Below are 19,300 nucleotides of genomic sequence, written 5' to 3'. Positions count from 1 at the left end.
TAGTTAGGGTTGTAGTGATCATGGATTTTTTGGTGTCGCTCATTGTGACTCTGAACTCTGAACTGACTAATTTTTGGGGAAGGATGGCTTCATTCTTTCAAGCAAGCGTACGATGATAGAGTCCAATAATTCCAATACAGCAGCTACAGATGAAACTACAGACTACAGATGAAGTTTTTCTTGTAGCTTATTCTTTGTTAATTAACTGTCCATTGTCTCTGTAAAATAAATAATAAAAAGAGGCATAAGCGGCGCAAGAGAAAATGTTTCTAGTGATGCTTAAAATAATTTCAGATGCAGATCTCAATATCATTTTCAGCATTGACATTGCAATTTGCATATTGCACAGTTATATTGCTTGATGCACAATGTCAGGCAAAGCAAATTAATGTGAAGTTCTCATTTTCCGTAATTAATCTATGTGATATAACGTAATTTAGTCTGATTTAAGGGGTCTTGGATAAATGGAGTTTGTTGCTAGTGACACGCAGGCTCTGCAACACGGTGATCCGTTCGTTATGTTCTCTGGCGACGGGCTGTACTTGACCAGTTTATCAAATAACCAAAACCCCACTAGCCTGGATGTTTAGTGACATGAGGTGGCTTTTGAGTGTATTCCCATTATTAGCGGCACCTTGCCCCGGTGCTGGTTAAAAGTTAAAAAGTTACTATCTTGTGGCTGGTCCTTGTGCGTCAAACATTGCTCCACACAGTCGCTCTGCACCCTGGTCGTCAGGCAAGGTTTTTGGCCAGTGCTAAAACCATTTGGCCTACAACAGAAACAGAAACCAGAGCACTTCAAATACCAAAATTTAGTCCCTTGCTTACAGATTCTATGTAAATATCTCATTCATGGAGTCCTGTGGCTCCTCCTTCAAGTTGCACATCATCTCTGTTTCAACCCGCACTCTTACTGGTAAAGGACCCGGGCTTTGTTGGCCCCTGTGTTGATGGCTTTGCAAAACAGGTGTTTACAATTTTTTTTTTTATTATTATTTATTTATAGTGAAGATGAATGCTTTTTGCAGCAATATGGAGGAATGTTCATTTTAGAAAAAACATACAATGTATTAGGATGACTGATGTTTTTTTTTCTGTCAGTGACTCACTGCTGTCATCAATCATATGATTATGAAGTAATTGTCCCAGCCCTAAAATTAATTATAAATCCTCAGTAACTTAAGTCACTCATTGATGAGTTGTTTACCTTAACACACACAAAAAAAAAAAAAAAAAAAAGATGGAAGTTTTTACTACTGGGACTATCAAGCCTCTGTTCAAATTATTGCCATGCTTGATTTCTCATGATGAATACTGACGCTTGCCTCCTGTCCTGTTCCTGTCAAGTTAACCATATAAGTGAGTGGCTCGTGCATTAATTAGGTGGGCAATTAAGACTTGCATGGTGTGAGGTTTGTTTTATTGTTCAAGTTTGTTTTGTTTTCTTATTTTAGCGGATTGAATGAACGTGATCTGTGGGAATGAAGAGAGGAGGACTGAAGTTAATTGCTCCCAGTGCTCTGCCTTAGTCTCTGTTTTTCAGATGCACCACACACACACACACCCACATGCATGAACACTCGCATAAGTTGGAGCGTGAGGATTTGTTTCTCTGGGAGAAATTCAGCGATAGAGAAAAAGGTGGCCTACAGCGGCTAATCATGCCAGATGCACAGCTGCTCAAAGCAGAGTGGAAGAGAGCCTGCAGATCAATCGATAAATGATGACTCTGCCTCATCAGGATTACTGCCTCAGTCAACAGCTGGACCAGTCAGTCTGCCTTGCACTTTGCCTTGAGAGTAATGGAACAGGGAGATTAGAGGTAGGTCACTTCAGGGCTACAGGTTGGTTTGGGCTCATGTTACAGGGCAAAGTGAAATTACAGGTCTGTGTTGTCAAGTGGGAGTTTGTGTTGTGTGTTTTTTTTTTGTTTTTGTTTTTTTTTGTGCTGGTAGTTTAGTGAGCTTTTCTAAAAGTGATATAAAGGCCATTTGAAGTTATTTATTGAAGAATGATATTTTTAAAGGGGTTACTTGGAGTTTTTCAAATCTTTCTACACATTCATAATGTTGTCGATAGCATTTTTACTGAAGTCGATGCTTTTCCTCATACCTGACAGGCAGCCTCTGATAAGAAGCCACAATTGCCGTGTAAATATGAACGGCTCCAGAAGCACTTGAACTCCTCACTGCATCTACAGTGAACATAATACTGTGGAAATCTATCATCTGAGCCATTATTTAAATATTAAATATTAAATGTTTAAAATATTTTTGAAGACAAACTATTGGTAAATCCCCTACTGTTTTCTGGGCCTACGTTCTCTGTAGAAGTTGCCGCACAGGGCAGAGTGGTGGAGTTTTTCGAGACAAATGAGAACTGAGAAACCTCAAGCTTCCAAATGGCTTGTTTCCAAATGTTTGAATGGCAAATAGATTTCAAATGGAAATAGGAACAATCTATTTGAAGAGCTGTTTGAATGGCCTTTTATCTGCTGGTTGACAGCGTCATTGGTGAGTAGGACATAAGAATAGATGTCAAAAATCCCCAGCTGCATCCTTGAATTCATCATTACCAGTGTACACAAGACTGGCTCAGGTATATATCAAGTCTGTGCCTCGTTTTGGAGGGGGGGGGGACAAACAACAAACATTGTTAATCAGAAGATTAGATGTGATTCTTGAATACCATCACCTTTATTCCATGACATAAGATCATTTCACAACATTATCTGCCACCTTCTGCCAGCTTTTTGACTTAGACTGTAATTGATTTTAAAAAAGGTTGATTTTATTTTATTCTTATTACGGTGTTCTTATATTTATTATATAGTTTATTATATTTATTGTGGTTTTAGTAATCATGTTTATTATGTTTTTAGTGTCTTAATAGATGTTTACATTTTTGTATTTTATTGCTATACTGTATCTTATCGTTTGCATTTTCTGTCGTACTTTATTTGCATTCAACACCGTTGTAAATGTGGAGTTTTTTCCTCAATAGCTCCTTCAAGTCACAGTTATGTACATTATGACTATGTACATTAATCCAGTGTTAAGTATTTCCTCTACATTCAGAGCCCAATTTGTCTCTAAGCACATTCCCTCAGTGACCTTATGGATAGAGCCACAAATTTACTGAATAACCTTAATCTAGCAACCTCACCTGAGTCTGCTCTCAGTTATTACTGATGCTACCAGCTAATATTCGCACTCTTACGGTAGTTTGAGCCTGTCGATATTCAGAGCACTATTACCCAAATGGACTGCATAACCCTCTCTACATGGCATTAGTACTACCAGGGGACGTCAGCAATTTGATTTTACTCGTGCACATTGGTAACTTCAGTTAGTCATCTGGATGGTGAAATAATTTACTTGAGACCCTGGTGATGTAGGGATGAATCACATGACTTTAGCCACAATACAGCAAAACTCTTCGGTGGATCCACATTGTTATTATTGTCATTAGATAGGAATTTTCACAGCCAACAAAATTACAAAATTCTGGGATCACACAGATTCTTTACAAGTTGATTTATGTAAAAATGTAGTGATTATAGCCAGACCTTCTTCAGTTGTAGCGTTTTCCTGCCTAGGCGGTATAAGGAAAGACGTCCACCAAAGGGGGGCGTGGAAATGAGCGTTTTTCTTTTGATGATGATGTTACTGGCCTGCTGCAACATGGCATTCTTTAGGGACTGTGTTAACGTTGTGTGAGTGTCCCTTGGTGGGGTGAAGAGTTCAGCGAGGCAAATAGCCTGATCGGCCTGCTGACAGATAGGCACCAACAGGTGAGGGCAGGGCTGCACACACATCCAAACACACACACACACACACACACACACACACACACATAGTAAACCTGTTGTCACGGGATGTGGCCATAAGTTTACATGAAGCTGTTTTTGTGTTATCAAGAGTTGAGGGTGGGAGGATCTCAGAACAATATAATCTGTCTTTCTTTTCATCATGTTGCTTTTCTTGAGACGTTAACTGTCTCTTCAAACTCACTTTCTCTTTGTCTCTCTCTGTCTCTCTCTCTGTTTGTCTCTCTCTCTCTCTCCCCTTCCCTAATATGATTGTACAGGATAAAGAGGTGAAAACAGCTCAGAGAGAGAGAGAGAGAGAGAGAGAGAGAGAGTCGGGACAGATAAAGGGGAGGAGGGGGGGCAGTGATAATCTGCAAACAGATTTCCATGCTTATTACACTAATGATTCCATCATATTTGATGTGGCGGCGGGGGTTGGGAGGAGGTGGAGGCACTGGGGGCGGGGGGGTTTCTCTCATCTCGCCGGCATGGCTAAATGATGGAGTAATTTGAGTGACCTCTGACTTGGGGCAGGCCCAAACGTAATTGCATGTCATTCTGGCATGTGGAAGGGGAAGGGGGCTGGAGTGGGGGGGTGGGGGGGTGGGGGGTTCCCCCACAAAAATACAAAGTATCCCCTCGCCTTAGTCTCCTTCCTCGCATATCACTCGTTTTTGTCTGCCTCCTTACCCTATGTCCCCTTCACAACCTCATTCCTCCATCGTGTTCCCCGTCTTGCCATGGATTGCTGCTCGAGTGTTTCCAAAAAAAAAAAAAAAAAAATACACCCTCCAAACAAAAGAAAGATTGCATTAATTTTCAAATGATGATATTACATTAAGCGCTGAGGTCTCATATATCAAAACGTGAGAACTACTCCCTTACTGTATGCGCTTCATCTTAATGGTATCGCTGGATGTCAAGGGCATGGAGGAAATTAAATCGGAAAGTGCAGATAGACCAAAGAAGATATTATCTCTGGATGATTGCAGTTTTGATAGGTATTCCAGTGAATTTCATTTTCTCCGGATGGGAAGAAGATGAGTTAGCCTGCACATTTGCTCATTTTTCTTCTACATGATTTATGTGAGTTGAGTATAAAACTCTCTCCGTCTACCCCCCTTTACCCCTACACCCTCCCCCTTTATCGGCGACACGTACATGCATGCACACACAGGCACACAAACATACACACACACACACACACACACACATTTAGTGTGGTAAATTAATGCCTTTGGATTCTATCTTGGCTGGGGCAGTTTGTGTGAGTGTGTGTCCATGTATATTGGTGCACACTTGCATAAGGGGAAAGCACAGTGTGTGGGTTTTGTGTATTTGTGTGTATGTTTCAGTGTGCGTGTTTGTGTGTGTGTCTGTATTCATGCATGCGCGTGTGATAGCAGCAGAGCCATCAGCGGGAATGATTCCAGGGAGACGGGGGAGTGTCATTACTCAGACTTGTTTACATTCTAAATACGTAATGAAATCTTGTTGGTAATAATGACGGGAATAAAAGTTTGGGAAATTGTAAAAGTGGTGAAGTTTGAGAAATGAGCCCCGGCCCGTGAAATAGCATTTGGGGGCAGGAAACGACATTATTATGCAGTGCTCCTGCCTGCCTGAGACATGAAGATGAACTGCTGGCGGGCCATAAAATGCTGTTAGCCCTAGCCTGAAGTATGGCACATTGTAAAAGAGCCCTGATCCCATATTGCCATTATATATAAAAGTATAGCCATACACAACATTATTTTTCATATAAGATGAGCTCAGATACAGTGGCCCAGGCCCCCCACATACACACACTGATAGGCGGGCTATTTTTTTTTTCTCCTTATAAAATATATAAATAAACATATTGCCATGGAACCCATCTCTGCCCTGATCTTATAGACCTCGATATTAAAAACAGAAATATTGCATTTTCTAGGGGCTCTGTTTTCCCCCATCCTCTTTTGGGTATGGGATATGTGGCGGTGGGTGGGGGGGGTAGAGGATGAGGAAGAGGCCGGGCGGAAAGCAACAAATGAAAGAAAATGGAAACAGATGAGGACTTTAGAAATATAATGAGATGAATATTGAACATATCAGCTTGAGCACAGTGTGTGTGCATCTCAGGTTCAGAATCCTCCCGTTTTTATATTGAAAGTGACCAGTCTGACAGTAAGTAAGAGTTACACTCTTTCAATCAAGACTCAGGTCAGATGGACCTCCGCAGTGTGACAAGTGTAGATGCCCCAGTTTGCTTGTGGAGAAATCTTGGTCAGTTAAGTGAGTTTACCTATCAAGACCTTAGTTGTTTGTTTGTTTGTTTGTTTGTTGTGATTTCTGCCTTAATGGATAGTCTACAGTGGATTCAGGAAAGACGACAGAAAGAGGTGAGTTTACAGGTGATAAAGGTCCCAGGCTGGTTCAAAACCAGGATGCTGCAGATTTATGGCTTGTACCATGATGATGTAAAATCCTTGTTTTTGCAAATTCTTCACTTAGATATGTTTACATTTTTACACGTTGAGGTTCCTGACCTATTTTGCATGTAAAGCTGCAGTTTTGTTTAGAGCAAAATATATTTTCAGTACTCTTAGAGTCATATTAGGTCTCAGTTCCTATTGGGGTTTTAGAAGAGATGAGATGAGGTACAGCTAATAATCAGCTAATTATCAGCAAAACCCCTTTTTCCCCCCCAGTCTCTTCCTGACTTCCTCTTATTTTATTTGTCTTATCTAAGCCAGTAGACTGACTGCAACTGAATATGGTTATATGGAATATGGAAACTGGTAGATTGAGTGGCTCGAAGTTGAAAGGGTCACGTGAAAATAAAAATGAACGGATGGACATATTGTTACAAGGGAGGTCGAGTTCAGTGATAAAGTGGAGATGTGGGCAAGCACGATTAATACATCCGCCTGCACATATGTGTTAGTGTGTGTTGCCGTTCAACTTTGCTCTTTTTTTTTTCAAAGATTACCAAAAGAAGAGCTTGTGCATCCTCATCCTGTATCCCTTTGAAACAGGCAGCTCTGTCTTTATCTGTTTCTCTCTCTGTCTTTCCATCTCTCTCCTTCTCTGCAGCCATAAATTTACACTTGTTGTGCCGGGGGTCGATATGAGGGAGTGAATTTCTTAGCGGGAACGTGGTTTGACCATCTGACCATCTGACCGGCGATGGCCTGTCTGACCCCCTTCTATGCCTCTTGTTGTCCGGGCTAACAGCCTTTGATTCATCTGCTGACCCACCATGCTTTGCTTTGTCTGCTCAGCCCCAGGCCCTAATAGCCTCATGGAGCGGAACATGACCAGAAATAGACTGAATTTCCCGCACGCAGTACATCAGTCTACACAGTGTAGCATTGTTTCTACCAAGCCAAGCGAGGGTTATTTATTTTTCTAATGGGAAGTGTTTATTTTGACTAATGGGACAGACACTGGGCACTTAGGTTGAACTGAGTGCGTCTGTCATCACTGTGGTGAGGTAAGTGCATGAGCTGTAGGCCTGCTGCGAGCCTGCTGCATTTCCTCTGTCTTCTGGGGCAACAGCTACAGTGACTCAGAGGTAAATGATTTGAATTAGGTGGAGGTGCTGGTAATAACAGTTCAGCAGGTCCTGGTATGACAGCCCTTTAAAAAGGAGGGGATTTCCAAAAGGGTGTTCCTTTACACTTGGATAAGAAACAGAGGGAGTTAAAAGACACCGGCCCGCGTTCATTAAACTGGGCAGTAACAGCTATGCACCATGCAAAATAAACGGCGTGGTATTTTGAGGTGATTCATAAAGTTAGAGATGCTGGTCAGCGCAGTGCAATCACATCACTGTGGTTTTATTTTCCAGTGTGTCCCAGGCTAAAGCCAATGAGAATCAACATGTTCATGAGCTATAAATATTTAACACCCACCACAATCAACCGTGTATGGAAGCACAATCGAAAGCGAACTGTCAGAAGGAGTAAGGAAGCCGAGATTTTAGCCAGCAGAAAATTATGTAATTCAAATCACCAAGCAAATCACCGCCTTCACATGCACTCCCTCTGCTGCAATCGCAGTGTTTTCCATGGCCATGTCAAAGTGGTTTGAGGGGTGGTGTTAAATATATAGGCCAACAGATTAACCGTAATTAATCATATAAATTAGTCAGTTGCCATATTCTTGTTCTTGCTCTTGCTCTTGCTCTTCTTCTTCTTCTTCTTCTTCTTCTTCTTCTTCTTCTTCTTCTTCTTCTTCTTCTTCCTACTCTTATGAATCCATGTTCCCAAAGACAGCATTGAACACTGGTCTTTGTTTCATTTTTTATCATCAGCCATAATTGAATGTATTAAATATTAGCTGGAGTAATACCCAACTTGAATTTACTACTAAACTTGAACTTGAACTCTGATAAAAGGTGGTGTAACATTTTGCACAGCGGTGTGCTTTTCTGTATCATTTACAGGATATGCAAATGTGCAGAAGGAAGTGTTCTTGCCGAAATAGCCGAAGCGGTAAAACTCTGCTTTTGAATGAGGAGAAAGCCTGTCTCTGTGGAAGTGCACACTTACACAGTGTTAGAAGTAAAACTTTTATGAATACGGGCCATTGTGTTTGTGGCTGACGCAAATGTGCCCGCTGTGCAGTAGAGCTGAAACAATTAGTCATTTCATTGATTAGTTAAATTTGATTTTAATTTTGATAACTGATGAATTGTTGTAGTCATTTATTAAGCAAAAACACCAAACAATTGCTGGTTACAGCCTCGAACAAATCACTAAGATTAAAAAAATATACTTGTCTCCATTCATAACTTGGCTACTGGTCAGGCTAAGGAAACAATTTTGAGACCATGGACATTTGCCACTGTGTTTGATGCTTTATAGATGCAATAATTAATTAAATAATTGAAAAAAAAAAAAAAATCAATTAATTAACAAATAACAAAAATAATCAGTAGTTGCAACCTTACTGTGAAGGTATAACCAGACTTCCAGAAGTGCCCAGAGGCATCCAGTCAAACACATAACATGGGCTCTCATTCATAAAACTCCATGGCAGCAGAATAGTAGTTTCACCCTAAATTTACAACAGCTGTGAATATGGTGACAGAGCCGTATCACTACAATATCCTCAGGCGCATCCTTGGTGACAGCCAATTAAAACCAACATATTAATTAATCTTTACGTATTTAACACCTTGAGTGCCATGGATTGCATAAACAAGTCAGAATGGCAGGGAAAGCACCTTCTCTCCCGTGAAGTGGTAAGGCTTTCACAACTGCAGTCAGAATTAATACTTGCAAAGGCTGTGTGTGAGTTATATTTATTAACTAAATTTCTAATGTCTTGGAATGCAATGTTTTTTTTCTTTGTTTCAATTTAAAATGACTTTTTATCAGATAACATTCATTGTTACAATCTATGTAGAATCTTTTTTTAAAATTACACTTTGCACTCATTTCGCACTGTGCAGAATGATCAAGTATTCACGCTAATTATGACCTCGTATGTCACATTTATGACTGAGAAAACACCCTTTGGTATCTGCCCCAAATGTCATGCTAAACCTTCTGCTAAGTTTAATAAATAAGCCCCCTTGCTCCCTGCTCTAGACACTGTAATGCTCCTAATGAACTTGCTCTTTTTGAAGTAGACAACTGATCTATTTGAACGGTTTTAATGTAACAGTTTCTATTCAGTACAATGAGTCAAATGTGATTGTGAGTGTGTGTGTGTGTGTGTGTGTGTGTGTGTGTGTGTGTGTGTGTGTGGGGCTGTGTCACACCTGGGTGAACAAGGCCACACAAGCCGTCAATCATGTGTGATTTGATCAGTCGTCAGATGACATTGGCTGTTTCAAATACCCACCACAACTCTCACGCAACCATTAAACAACATAAAAGTCTGGTTTTATATGTTTCTACTCTTTCCAAATCCCACCTCTTGTGCTCTCTTTTCCTACGTTCTTGTGCCCTCCTTTCTTATACTCTCATCTCTCACAGTTGTTCATCACCTGTGTCTCCTTTCTCTCTCTGCTTTATTTTCCAACATATGAAATAAAGAGTAACTTTCTGTCTTTTCTTTCGTCCCCCTAACGCTTCATACCTTTCGCCAAAGACTGAAGCTCCTGTAACGAAAACAGAGCCCACTGCTCATCTCTTCCTCGCCTTTTTCCTCGTCTTTTTCCGTTTTTATTCACCCCCCCACCCCGTCCCCGCTGGCCTTTCTCTCACTCTCTCATGTTTGTTTGTGTGTGTTGGTTAGGCACGGGTCTAATTGAGGGGCGAAGCCACTTCAGATGCAGCGGGCGCTGCTCTCCCAGTGGGGGGAACACAGATCTGCCTCTGGGGAGCACAATTAACGCCTCTTCATTGTTTACTAATGAATTACACACAGAGAAAGCATGCATGTGTGAGTGTGTGTGTGTGTGAGCGAGAAAGAGAAAAAGAGTTTATAGGGATGAGAGAGTCTGCATAATCACGTGTGTGTGTGTGTGTGTGTGTGTGTGTGCTTGCATATGTGTGGTTTTCCTCCTGTATTTATGTTTGCCCACTTGCAAGCAGAGTTCTAAGAAGCTTTTACATTACTTGTTATTGTAATTGGATATTAATTAGCCCGTTTCAGCTTCCATTTACTACTGTAGGCTGGGAGCCCACAGCCTTTTTCTCATTTTTCTTTTTCTCTCTGTCTCTGTTTAGGAGCGGGCAGGAGACTGTGTGTGTTTGTGTGTGTGCGTGCATGTTAATGTATGTATGTGTGGAGGGTGCGTTACGGCCTGACACATGCCTTGAGGCCAGTGTAAACAAATGCTAATGTAATTACTGAGCGAATGTCATAATAAACTGTAACTAAGATGATTGCAGAGCACACAATGATCAGGCTAGTCAAACTGTGTGATGTGTTATTGCTCAAGATGACTGGTTACACCACAACTGGATTCTGTGCTAATCACTGCTGCAAGAAAGGAAGGGGAGGTCTGCGTGTGTGTGTGTGTGTGTGTGTGTGTGTGTGTGTGTGTGCGCGCGCGCATGTATGTGTGTGTGTGTGTGTGTGTGAGAGTTGTTCTTGATGTGTGGGTGAAGGCCTCAAGTGTTCTTCCTCTCCGCTGGCATAATAGAGATTGGTAATTTCAGCTGTCTAGCGGTGCCAGTCAATATGAATGTGATCCGCTGTGTCACCTGCTACAGGGGATGCACACACACACACACACACACACACACACACACACATACACACACGCACACCAGTGTTGCATTAAGTGTGCAACGACTTGATGTGTGTTCCATCTAGGATACAGCGCCCTGAAATCGCTACATTAAAGGGGGTCATTATATTTCCCCAACTGCCACCGAAAAGTGACATTCTTAGAAAGTGACAAGTTTACAGTTTGATAAATCAGATTTTTGCGATGGGTGGGGTGAAGGAACAGTGTGGGGGAAGAGGTTGGGGTGTCTGTGGAGGTGGGGGAGGTGGGGGAGGGAGGGGAGTGCTGCCTGTCAGCGACGCCCCAGCCCTGTCTAAATGATCCTCCCAGGCAGCGCATTCAGATCCCATCCCCATTAGCATTTAATTTCTCTCTAATCCTACACGCAGCCTCCGCTGCCGCATGGTAAAAAGGGCTGCCGCCGCCGTGCCACCACAGCGCCGGAAAAACCTCCGAGAGCAATCTGCACCACGCTCGCCTTTTATAGCGCCGCGCCCCGTCGTATAGCCATCATTCTTCCTTGACAATTAAGACCCTCAAATCTAATAGCAGAGATATTGGAATTACAGCGAGGCCCTTTTGAGGGCATGTCAGGGAAAAGGGCTGTGCCTCCCAATACAGCTGTCAAAGCACAACCCCCCTCCCCTAGTACCCGCCTGCTAAGTGTTCCTGATGCATACACAGACACACACACACACACACACACACACACACACACACACAAGATGGGAAGAGGAATATGTTGAGTCTTTAGCTGTGATCTCGGTAAAATGTGCTCTCTGTGCCCTCTCATCCAACTCTCCAAAGACTTGTTACAGCAGCTTTTGTTTTCTCTCTCTCTCTTTCTCTCTTTCTCTCTTTCTCTCTCTCTCTCTCTCTCACACACACACACACACACACTTTCTCTTACTCTTTGTCTCTGTCTCTAAATTTCTCTTCATCTCTTTTTCATTGATTTTCCCTGGTGTGTCAGAGATGTAGTTGCTTTCTATCTCTCCCCAGATGTGTTTTTTACAGCCAATGAGACTATTCTAGCTGGGTGAAGTTGTCCCTCGGTGCTCCGTGAGGACAGTTTAAGGGATTCTTCTCCTTAATGGTTACAGATAAGATTTGGATGGGTAAAACTGGTTTTAGCCCGAGTGACAGAGCAGAGTTACGGCTCTAGTCTCTCAAGCCAGCCTCTCTCTTCCACAATATTCGAATGCTCCAGAGAGAGGGGCTGTACTGCAGGCTGTTAGTTAACATTTGAGTATGAGACAAAACTGGAAGCTGTTACAACACAGTGCTCAAGAAAATGTGTTCCCCTTGAAAGCAGGTAGGAGTAGGAGACGGCAGTGCTAGCTGTGCATGGCTAATTTACTAGCAGTGCCCCAAACCGTGATGAAACAGATGTAACGCCTAAACTCTTTGCGAGGCCTTCCTCCGTATACAGAGTACAAATTCTAGAAAAAGGTCCCCAGTTGTTATGGAAAAGGGGACGCAGCTAATAAGACCCACCCACTGTCGCCTTATTGGTCTTTTGAGTTGTCAGTCCAAATTGTAACCAGAAAGCTCAACTTGTTAATGATCTCAATGGTTTGTACAAGTCTCTTTAGTAGCCTGATCGAGTATTTGCTCTGAGAGCTCCATATTTCTGCACAGCAGGGAAACAGAAGCCCCAAAATTCTCTCCACGTGCTAAAACCAAAAGTCCAAAGGAAACAGAAAAGCTTAGTCAAGGCTAGCATAACGCCAGTGAAACCAGTCAAAGAGGAAATCGTCAGACATAAACGACATATTTGTGGCTAACTGCAGCTAGCACTAGCTATGCCTCAAGACGTGGTTTCCAGTAGAACTTATTTATGTGACTGCAGAGCAATACTATTATAGTTTTTCATTCGTTTTTATTTTTATTTTGTTTTGACTTTGTTTTCCATTTGATGTTTAGTTTTAAAGCCAGTTTTTCTAGTTTAGTTTTGTTTTGATTTTTTGAAAAAGCGTAGCTTTAGCTTTTATTAGTTTCAGTGTTAGTTTTAGTCTTTTCCCTGACTTTACTGACATTCTCTGGATAATTTTAGTTTATTTTGGTATGGTTTGTAAACACACAATACAGTTTCAATTAGTTATGTTTTTTTTTTTTTTTTTTTAAGCCTCATTCCTATTTTTATTTCAGTTAACACCTGCTTTTTCTTATTTCATTAGTTTTCACTAACGATAAAACCTTGCTGCAGAGTGAACATGAATGTTGCGATATGGCCGGATATTGGCTTTCACTTACACTATGTTGGATTCTGATATCGGAAGCCGATATGGATTCATCCACATCTTGGACTGCAGGTTGGCCTAGTGGAGCAGAACCAGAATGAGAATTTCCTTACAGGAATCAATAAACACATTATTATTTTTATTATCTAATATTCTTCTCTCTGTCTCTCTGTAGACTCCAGCAGAACAGGCCAAGGCTCGAATGCAAATGGTCCTGCAGGCTGCAGGTAGGTGGCTGAACTCTCTGTCTTTCTCTCCCTCTTCCGCTTTCTCTCGTTCTCACCCACCTACACACAAGCACACACACACACACACACACACACAGACACACAAATGCATACACACTCTCTCTTGCTTTCCACTTGGAGAGCTTCTGGGCCCATATTCAGTGCAGCTTAATTTCAAACACTCCTTCCAGTACATAAGTCATAGATGTCACCATACACGTGGTGTATATATTCCAGTGTGTATTCAAGGGGTAGAGTTGGGAGCCAGATGTGACAGGCAGAGATTGACTGTGGAGAGAGATGTCTTCATGTTTACAGTCTCTCTCTCTCTCTCTCTCTGTTTCTCACACACACACACACACACACACACACACACACACGGCCTAGTACTTCAGAACAGGGCTCTAATTTCACCACAGGAAATATATGAAAGAGCCTGGCAGCTATTCATCATCTCTAAAGCACCCAACAGCCACACACTTACCTTGCCTGTTCAGCCCTACTGTAGGCCTGTGAGTAATACTGCAAACCTCTACCGTCCCATCCGACTGCGGTGCATATTTTAAGCACGTTTCAGAGAATTCGGCAGCAGAAAATGAGAATCAACGCGCGATTTCATCAACTACGTAATACAAATGGTTTTGAAAAGCATGCAATTGTAGGCTGTTATGTAATCAAATTTAGGCAAACAAACAGTTGAGAAGATGGGGAGATTTGAAGACCTCATTAGTGGTAAAGAATGTTAACAACAGCCCTCACTCAGTTGTACATTACGGCACTGTTTTCTGACACCAGGTTTGTTTTCATTAAACAGAAGGGAAGCACATGCTGCATCGTTGTTTCTTTGTTGATTAGAGCTACAGTACAGGCCAAAAGTTTGGACACACCTTCTCATTCAATGCGTTTTCTTTATTTTCATGACTATTTACATTGTAGATTCTCACTGAAGGAATCAAAACTATGAATGAACACATTATGTTTTTGTTATGTACTTAACAAAAAAAGGTGAAATAACTGAAAAGATGTTTTATATTCTAGTTTCTTCAAAATAGCCACCCTTTGCTCTGATTACTGCTTTGCACACTTCTGGTTCTTGCCATAATATGAATTTTAACAGTTGTCCAATAGGGCTGTCGGCTGTGTAGTAACCTGACTTCTGCACAACACAACTGATGGTCCCGACCCCATTGATAAAGCAAGAAATTCCACTAATTAACCCTGATAAGGCACACCTGTGAAGTGAAAACCATTTCAGGTGACTACCTCTTGAAGCTCATCGAGAGAATGCCAAGAGTGTGCAAAGCAGTAATCAGAGCAAAGGGTGGCTATTTTGAAGAAACTAGAATATAAAACATGTTTTCAGTTATTTCACCTTTTTTGTTAAGTACATAACTCCACATGTGTTCATTCATAGTTTTGATGCCTTCAGTTAGAATCTACAATGTAAATAGTCATGAAAATAAAGAAAACGCATTGAATGAGAAGGTGTGTCCAAACTTTTGGCCTGTACTGTAAGTCTCGGCAAGAACTTAGCCTGGATACATGGTACATGTTCTCTCGTATGTATGTCGATTGATTGTTTTGCCTTATTTACATTCAGGTTTTCTTATGCCTAAATGTAAAATGTGTAGTGGTGGGATTGTGGTGACTCTATGTGACTGTATCAGTCTTTGTACAGTGTGTGAAGATCATCGTATTGTAAGCTGACATTGTCTCGCACGGTAAATTTAGAACTTGGAATTTTGCTTGATTTTATTTAATTTATTGGAAAGTGACGGTTTCAGTTTAATTTCACAACAGGTTGAGTAAAATGAAAACATTGCCTCAGTTCATTATGTTTTCTACCACAGATCAGACAGCTCCCCACCTCCTCACCCTCTCCCTCCCACCTCCACCTCTAGGCTAATGCGGTACTAATGGCGTTGAGGCATCATAAAATGGAGTATGTGGCTTTGGTGCAGGCGCAGGCCCAGGGCCAGATGCAGGACTAGAGGAGAGGGTTTAATGCACTGGACCTGTCTCTGGTTTTCCTCTCTTTCCTAGAGGCTTCCAGAAGAACAGGTTTATAGCCCAGTCTATCTTCACCAGAGAGCCCAGGCTGGCCTGTATCAGGCCTTTAGGTGCCCTTGATCCTATCACTCATAATATAATCACCTACAGTAAAATGCAAATGGATGACAGATCCCAGCTTTACATGTGCGATAAGCCAGTTTCGACTTGGCATCCTTTTTTATTTATCAGTGTTTTGCTGTGTATTTTGCCGCTTTCCTTCTGTTTTACAACTGACTGTAGCGAGTCTTCCCTCTATGCTCATTGATGCGTTTGTGTGTATGAATATGTGCGTGCATGTTTGGTGGTAGGGGGTGGAGTGTAGCTGTGAATTATCAGCACTGTTAGGAACATCCATTTTCTCCAGCCCTTTGACCCCTGTGGCCACTAAATGGCCGTCTAATTGATGGGATGGCAGGAATATGCCAAGTGAAGACAGCACAGTGCAATCTCCTAGCTCAGCTGTCTTACATCCCTCTGTATTTGTTCTCCCCATTTTCTCTTACTTCCTGTTTTCCCTGACACCCCCCCACCCCATCCCTTTCCCTTCCTGTCTTTGTTTCAGCATTGTTAGCGGACGAAGGGAGATAGGGATGGAAAGAGGGAGGGATGGAGGGTAACAAGAAAGCAGCAGATGTTGGGAGGTTGTGTGAATGTTAATGTCCTGACGTAGCCGTGGAGCTTAAGCCACCTCCTCCTCCTCCTCCTCCTCCACCACCTCCTCCTCCTCCTTCCCTCCATTCCTCTCTGAGCACCCGCCAGGCTTTCTCTCCCGGGGTCCCCTGACATCCTTAAAGCCTGCAGCTCTCCTCTCTCCTCTCCTGTCCTATCCTCTACTCTACCTCTCTCTCCCCCCTCTTGCTCCCTTTGTCCGTCTATGGACTCTCCCTAGTCAGTAGAGAGCAGATCATCCCATGGCTAAAGCAGCTCAGGCCTTTGTGTTGCAGGGCTCTGTGGACCTGTAATGAGCCCCCTTGGCTGGCCCGCTGGCCTGCTTAGCACTCACTGGGGGCTTGGAGTGTGTGTGTGTTTGTGTGTGTGTGTGAGAGAGAGAGAGAGAGAGAGGAGAGAGAAAGAGAAAGAGAGAGAGGGCTGCTATGGGGAGGTAAAGGGAGGGAGGGCAACACTGGCCCCCAATGAAAGAATTGGATAGATATGTTTATGGGTCACTTCCTGCTTGGCCTACATATCAAACACACACACACACACACACACACACACACGCGCACGCACACACACACTGCTTCCCCTTATGTCCAAGGTAAACCCATTTATTAATTTAATTTATACTAAAGCGACTGTGTTTATTGCAATTAAGTTTTATTGTAATGTTTATGTTCTCATTCTAATGTGCATAACGTACATATATCATTCTCATTGTGTTTTCTCAGATGTTTGACCTACTAAGTCTCTCTGCCATTCATTCATTCATTAGTTTTCTTTTACACACTTCACCCAGCATGCATTTGGTGGACAGGAGGGAAACACATTAGGAGTACCTTCCAAAAACTGAGTTGTGTTCCTTCTTGCAGAAACAATGTCTCAGTTGTTTCGAGGTTTAAAAGTCCTTCTTTAATATCACCTCCTTTTCTTGGTCGGATTCTTGTTTTCCTCGACTGGATTTAATAGGTGACATCAATAAGGGATCTTCTTTTTTAACCCAATTTATCCAGTCAGTCTATTTACGGACAACAAAACAGTGAAACAGTAAAACTCAGTGTATGTCCATTTCATCTGTATCTGCTCTGTTAATTTGTTGGCTTCTAGTGTAAATACCTCTAGAGACATGTATGCTACCTCGTGCCCCCCCCCACTTTCTCTCACATACACACACACACGACTACCATGATACCCTAGCAAGTGTATTTCACTCTTTCTTTCAGCCACTTTCAGCCACTTGCCCGGTCCTTGGCTCTCTTCAGAGTGGTGTCTGTTTCCAGTCAAATAAGCATGTTCGTTGTGCGAGGCAGCGGGCTCTCCTTATCCACACATGAAAAGGGAGTGTTTGCAGAACACCCACTAAGGACCTAAGGGCCAAGGGTCATCAAAACCTCCCTTCTCTCCCTATTTGAACCTTTGACAGCAGCAAAACAAACAGTCCTTAAGATCTCATCAGAGGCTTGAACTTGGCAAGGGCTCACTGCTTCTGAATTAACTTCCTCTATTGGCTTTCTAGGTTTAACACCTGGCTGGAGCTGGTGGTGGGGAGAAAATTTTTCATTTTGGGTTAATTTCTCATTGTTTAAGTGTTCAATAACATACTTTTGATGCTTTATGGAGGGAAAAAGAGCCCCCAAAAAGAAAATTGCAAAATTGATTGCTGCAGTTTTGGGGATATTGTTGGTCCCCACCCGCCTCCTGAGGTAAAAGGTGTGGAAAAACAGCTTCCAAAAAAAGATATTAGAAATACTGGTGCTGCACAGAATCACCGGCACGCAAATCAAAGAGCTTATTTGAGTAAACTGTCCAATTTATTCGAAGTGAAAGAATATTAAATGTTTGCATACCATTTCTCTGCCCACACAATTTTTGGGCATTTTTTATTATGCTGAAACATAAGTGTGGGAAAAGCTATGTCCACATGAAGCCACCATCTAATGTTCAGTGAAAATTATATATATATATATATATATATATATATATATATATATATATATATTTTTTTTTTTTTTTTTTTTTTTTTTTTTTTTTATTAAAGCATGGTGAGAGAGTTTGAATCTATTACTTGTATCCGTAACAGCTAATTTGTCATTAGTGCTGGCATTGAAAAAGCTTGACATTTACTGGCATCAGGTTTCAAACAGGTGGCAACATACACTACAGGTACGGCTTTATCACAATTTACAAAGGCCGGCTGTGTTGGTGTAAATTTGGGATATTTGTAAAATTTCTGAGAATATTTTTCTGACATTATCGGTGTCTTGGTGTATTTGTTTGACTTATTTTTTAATAAATCCCAGGGATGTGTGTCTCTGCTTTTCCTGCAAGTCTGATTGTGCATGTTGGTTTGTTAGCACATCTCTGGGTCTGTGTCTTCTGTGTGTGTGTGTGTGTATTCGTTGGGGTGTCCGTCCTCAGCGCTCTCTGATTGAGTGACAGAAGCGGCAGCACAGAGAGGGGCGTGGCCAGGCCAGCTTAGCAGCATCATGCGAAAGGACTAATTCTTCCACAGTAAATGCGGGGTATTAGGGTTCTCTATCGCAGCAGGGGTCCCGAAGAACCCCCGACCGCCCCAACACACACACACACACACACGCACACACACATTTCCCAGATCTCTGCCACTCTCGCCTGCTTTCCCCCTTCTCCCTTGTGCTTCTAGTTCCCGCTCTCCCTCCCCTTCGGCCCCCCAGCCCACCCCCTTAGGCCCTGACAGATGTGTGGTGAACAGACCACATACATGGAGGGTGTCACCTTACCCCCTCTGGAACTAAAGGGCTAATGCGCCACGTTTAGGAGGCTGCCGCCCTTTGTTCTGCCAGGGTAAGAGGTGATGGGGATGCCGGAGACTGAGACAAGGCCTGGTTCTTTACATGGCCTAAGTCTCCCTCTTTATTTTCCTGGATCCTCTGCAGATTTCCCACTCTCCCTACACTGTTTTTCATTATCCCTCTTTCTTCCAGTTTTAGCCCCCTTCCCGTCATTGTTATTGTCCTAAAATTGAACAGTTGTTGTTGGAACGATGTGCAGGATTTCTTAGTCAATTAATTGTAATTTACTAAAGAATTCATCCTAAAGATTTATGATGAGGCATTGTGTTTATTATTTTTACACATTATCCATCCCTGTCACATTGCCA

At 42.2% G+C, this 19,300-nt stretch overlaps 1 protein-coding gene across 2 annotated transcripts in view; it reads left to right on the top strand.

The window, feature by feature from the left end:
• Positions 1–19,300, top strand: part of rsrc1 (arginine/serine-rich coiled-coil 1) — a 133,082-nt gene that overhangs the window by 53,201 nt on the left and 60,581 nt on the right. For both annotated transcript variants that reach the window (XM_030067873.1, XM_030067874.1), the window contains exon 6: positions 13,401–13,452. In XM_030067873.1, the coding sequence (XP_029923733.1) occupies positions 13,401–13,452 (52 nt within the window). The remainder of the gene's footprint in view (positions 1–13,400; positions 13,453–19,300) is intronic.

The sequence above is a fragment of the Myripristis murdjan genome, chromosome 13, assembly GCF_902150065.1.
Source record: "Myripristis murdjan chromosome 13, fMyrMur1.1, whole genome shotgun sequence".
In the NCBI taxonomy this organism is placed as follows: domain Eukaryota; kingdom Metazoa; phylum Chordata; class Actinopteri; order Holocentriformes; family Holocentridae; genus Myripristis; species Myripristis murdjan.
This window is presented reverse-complemented; position numbering and strand designations above follow the sequence as displayed.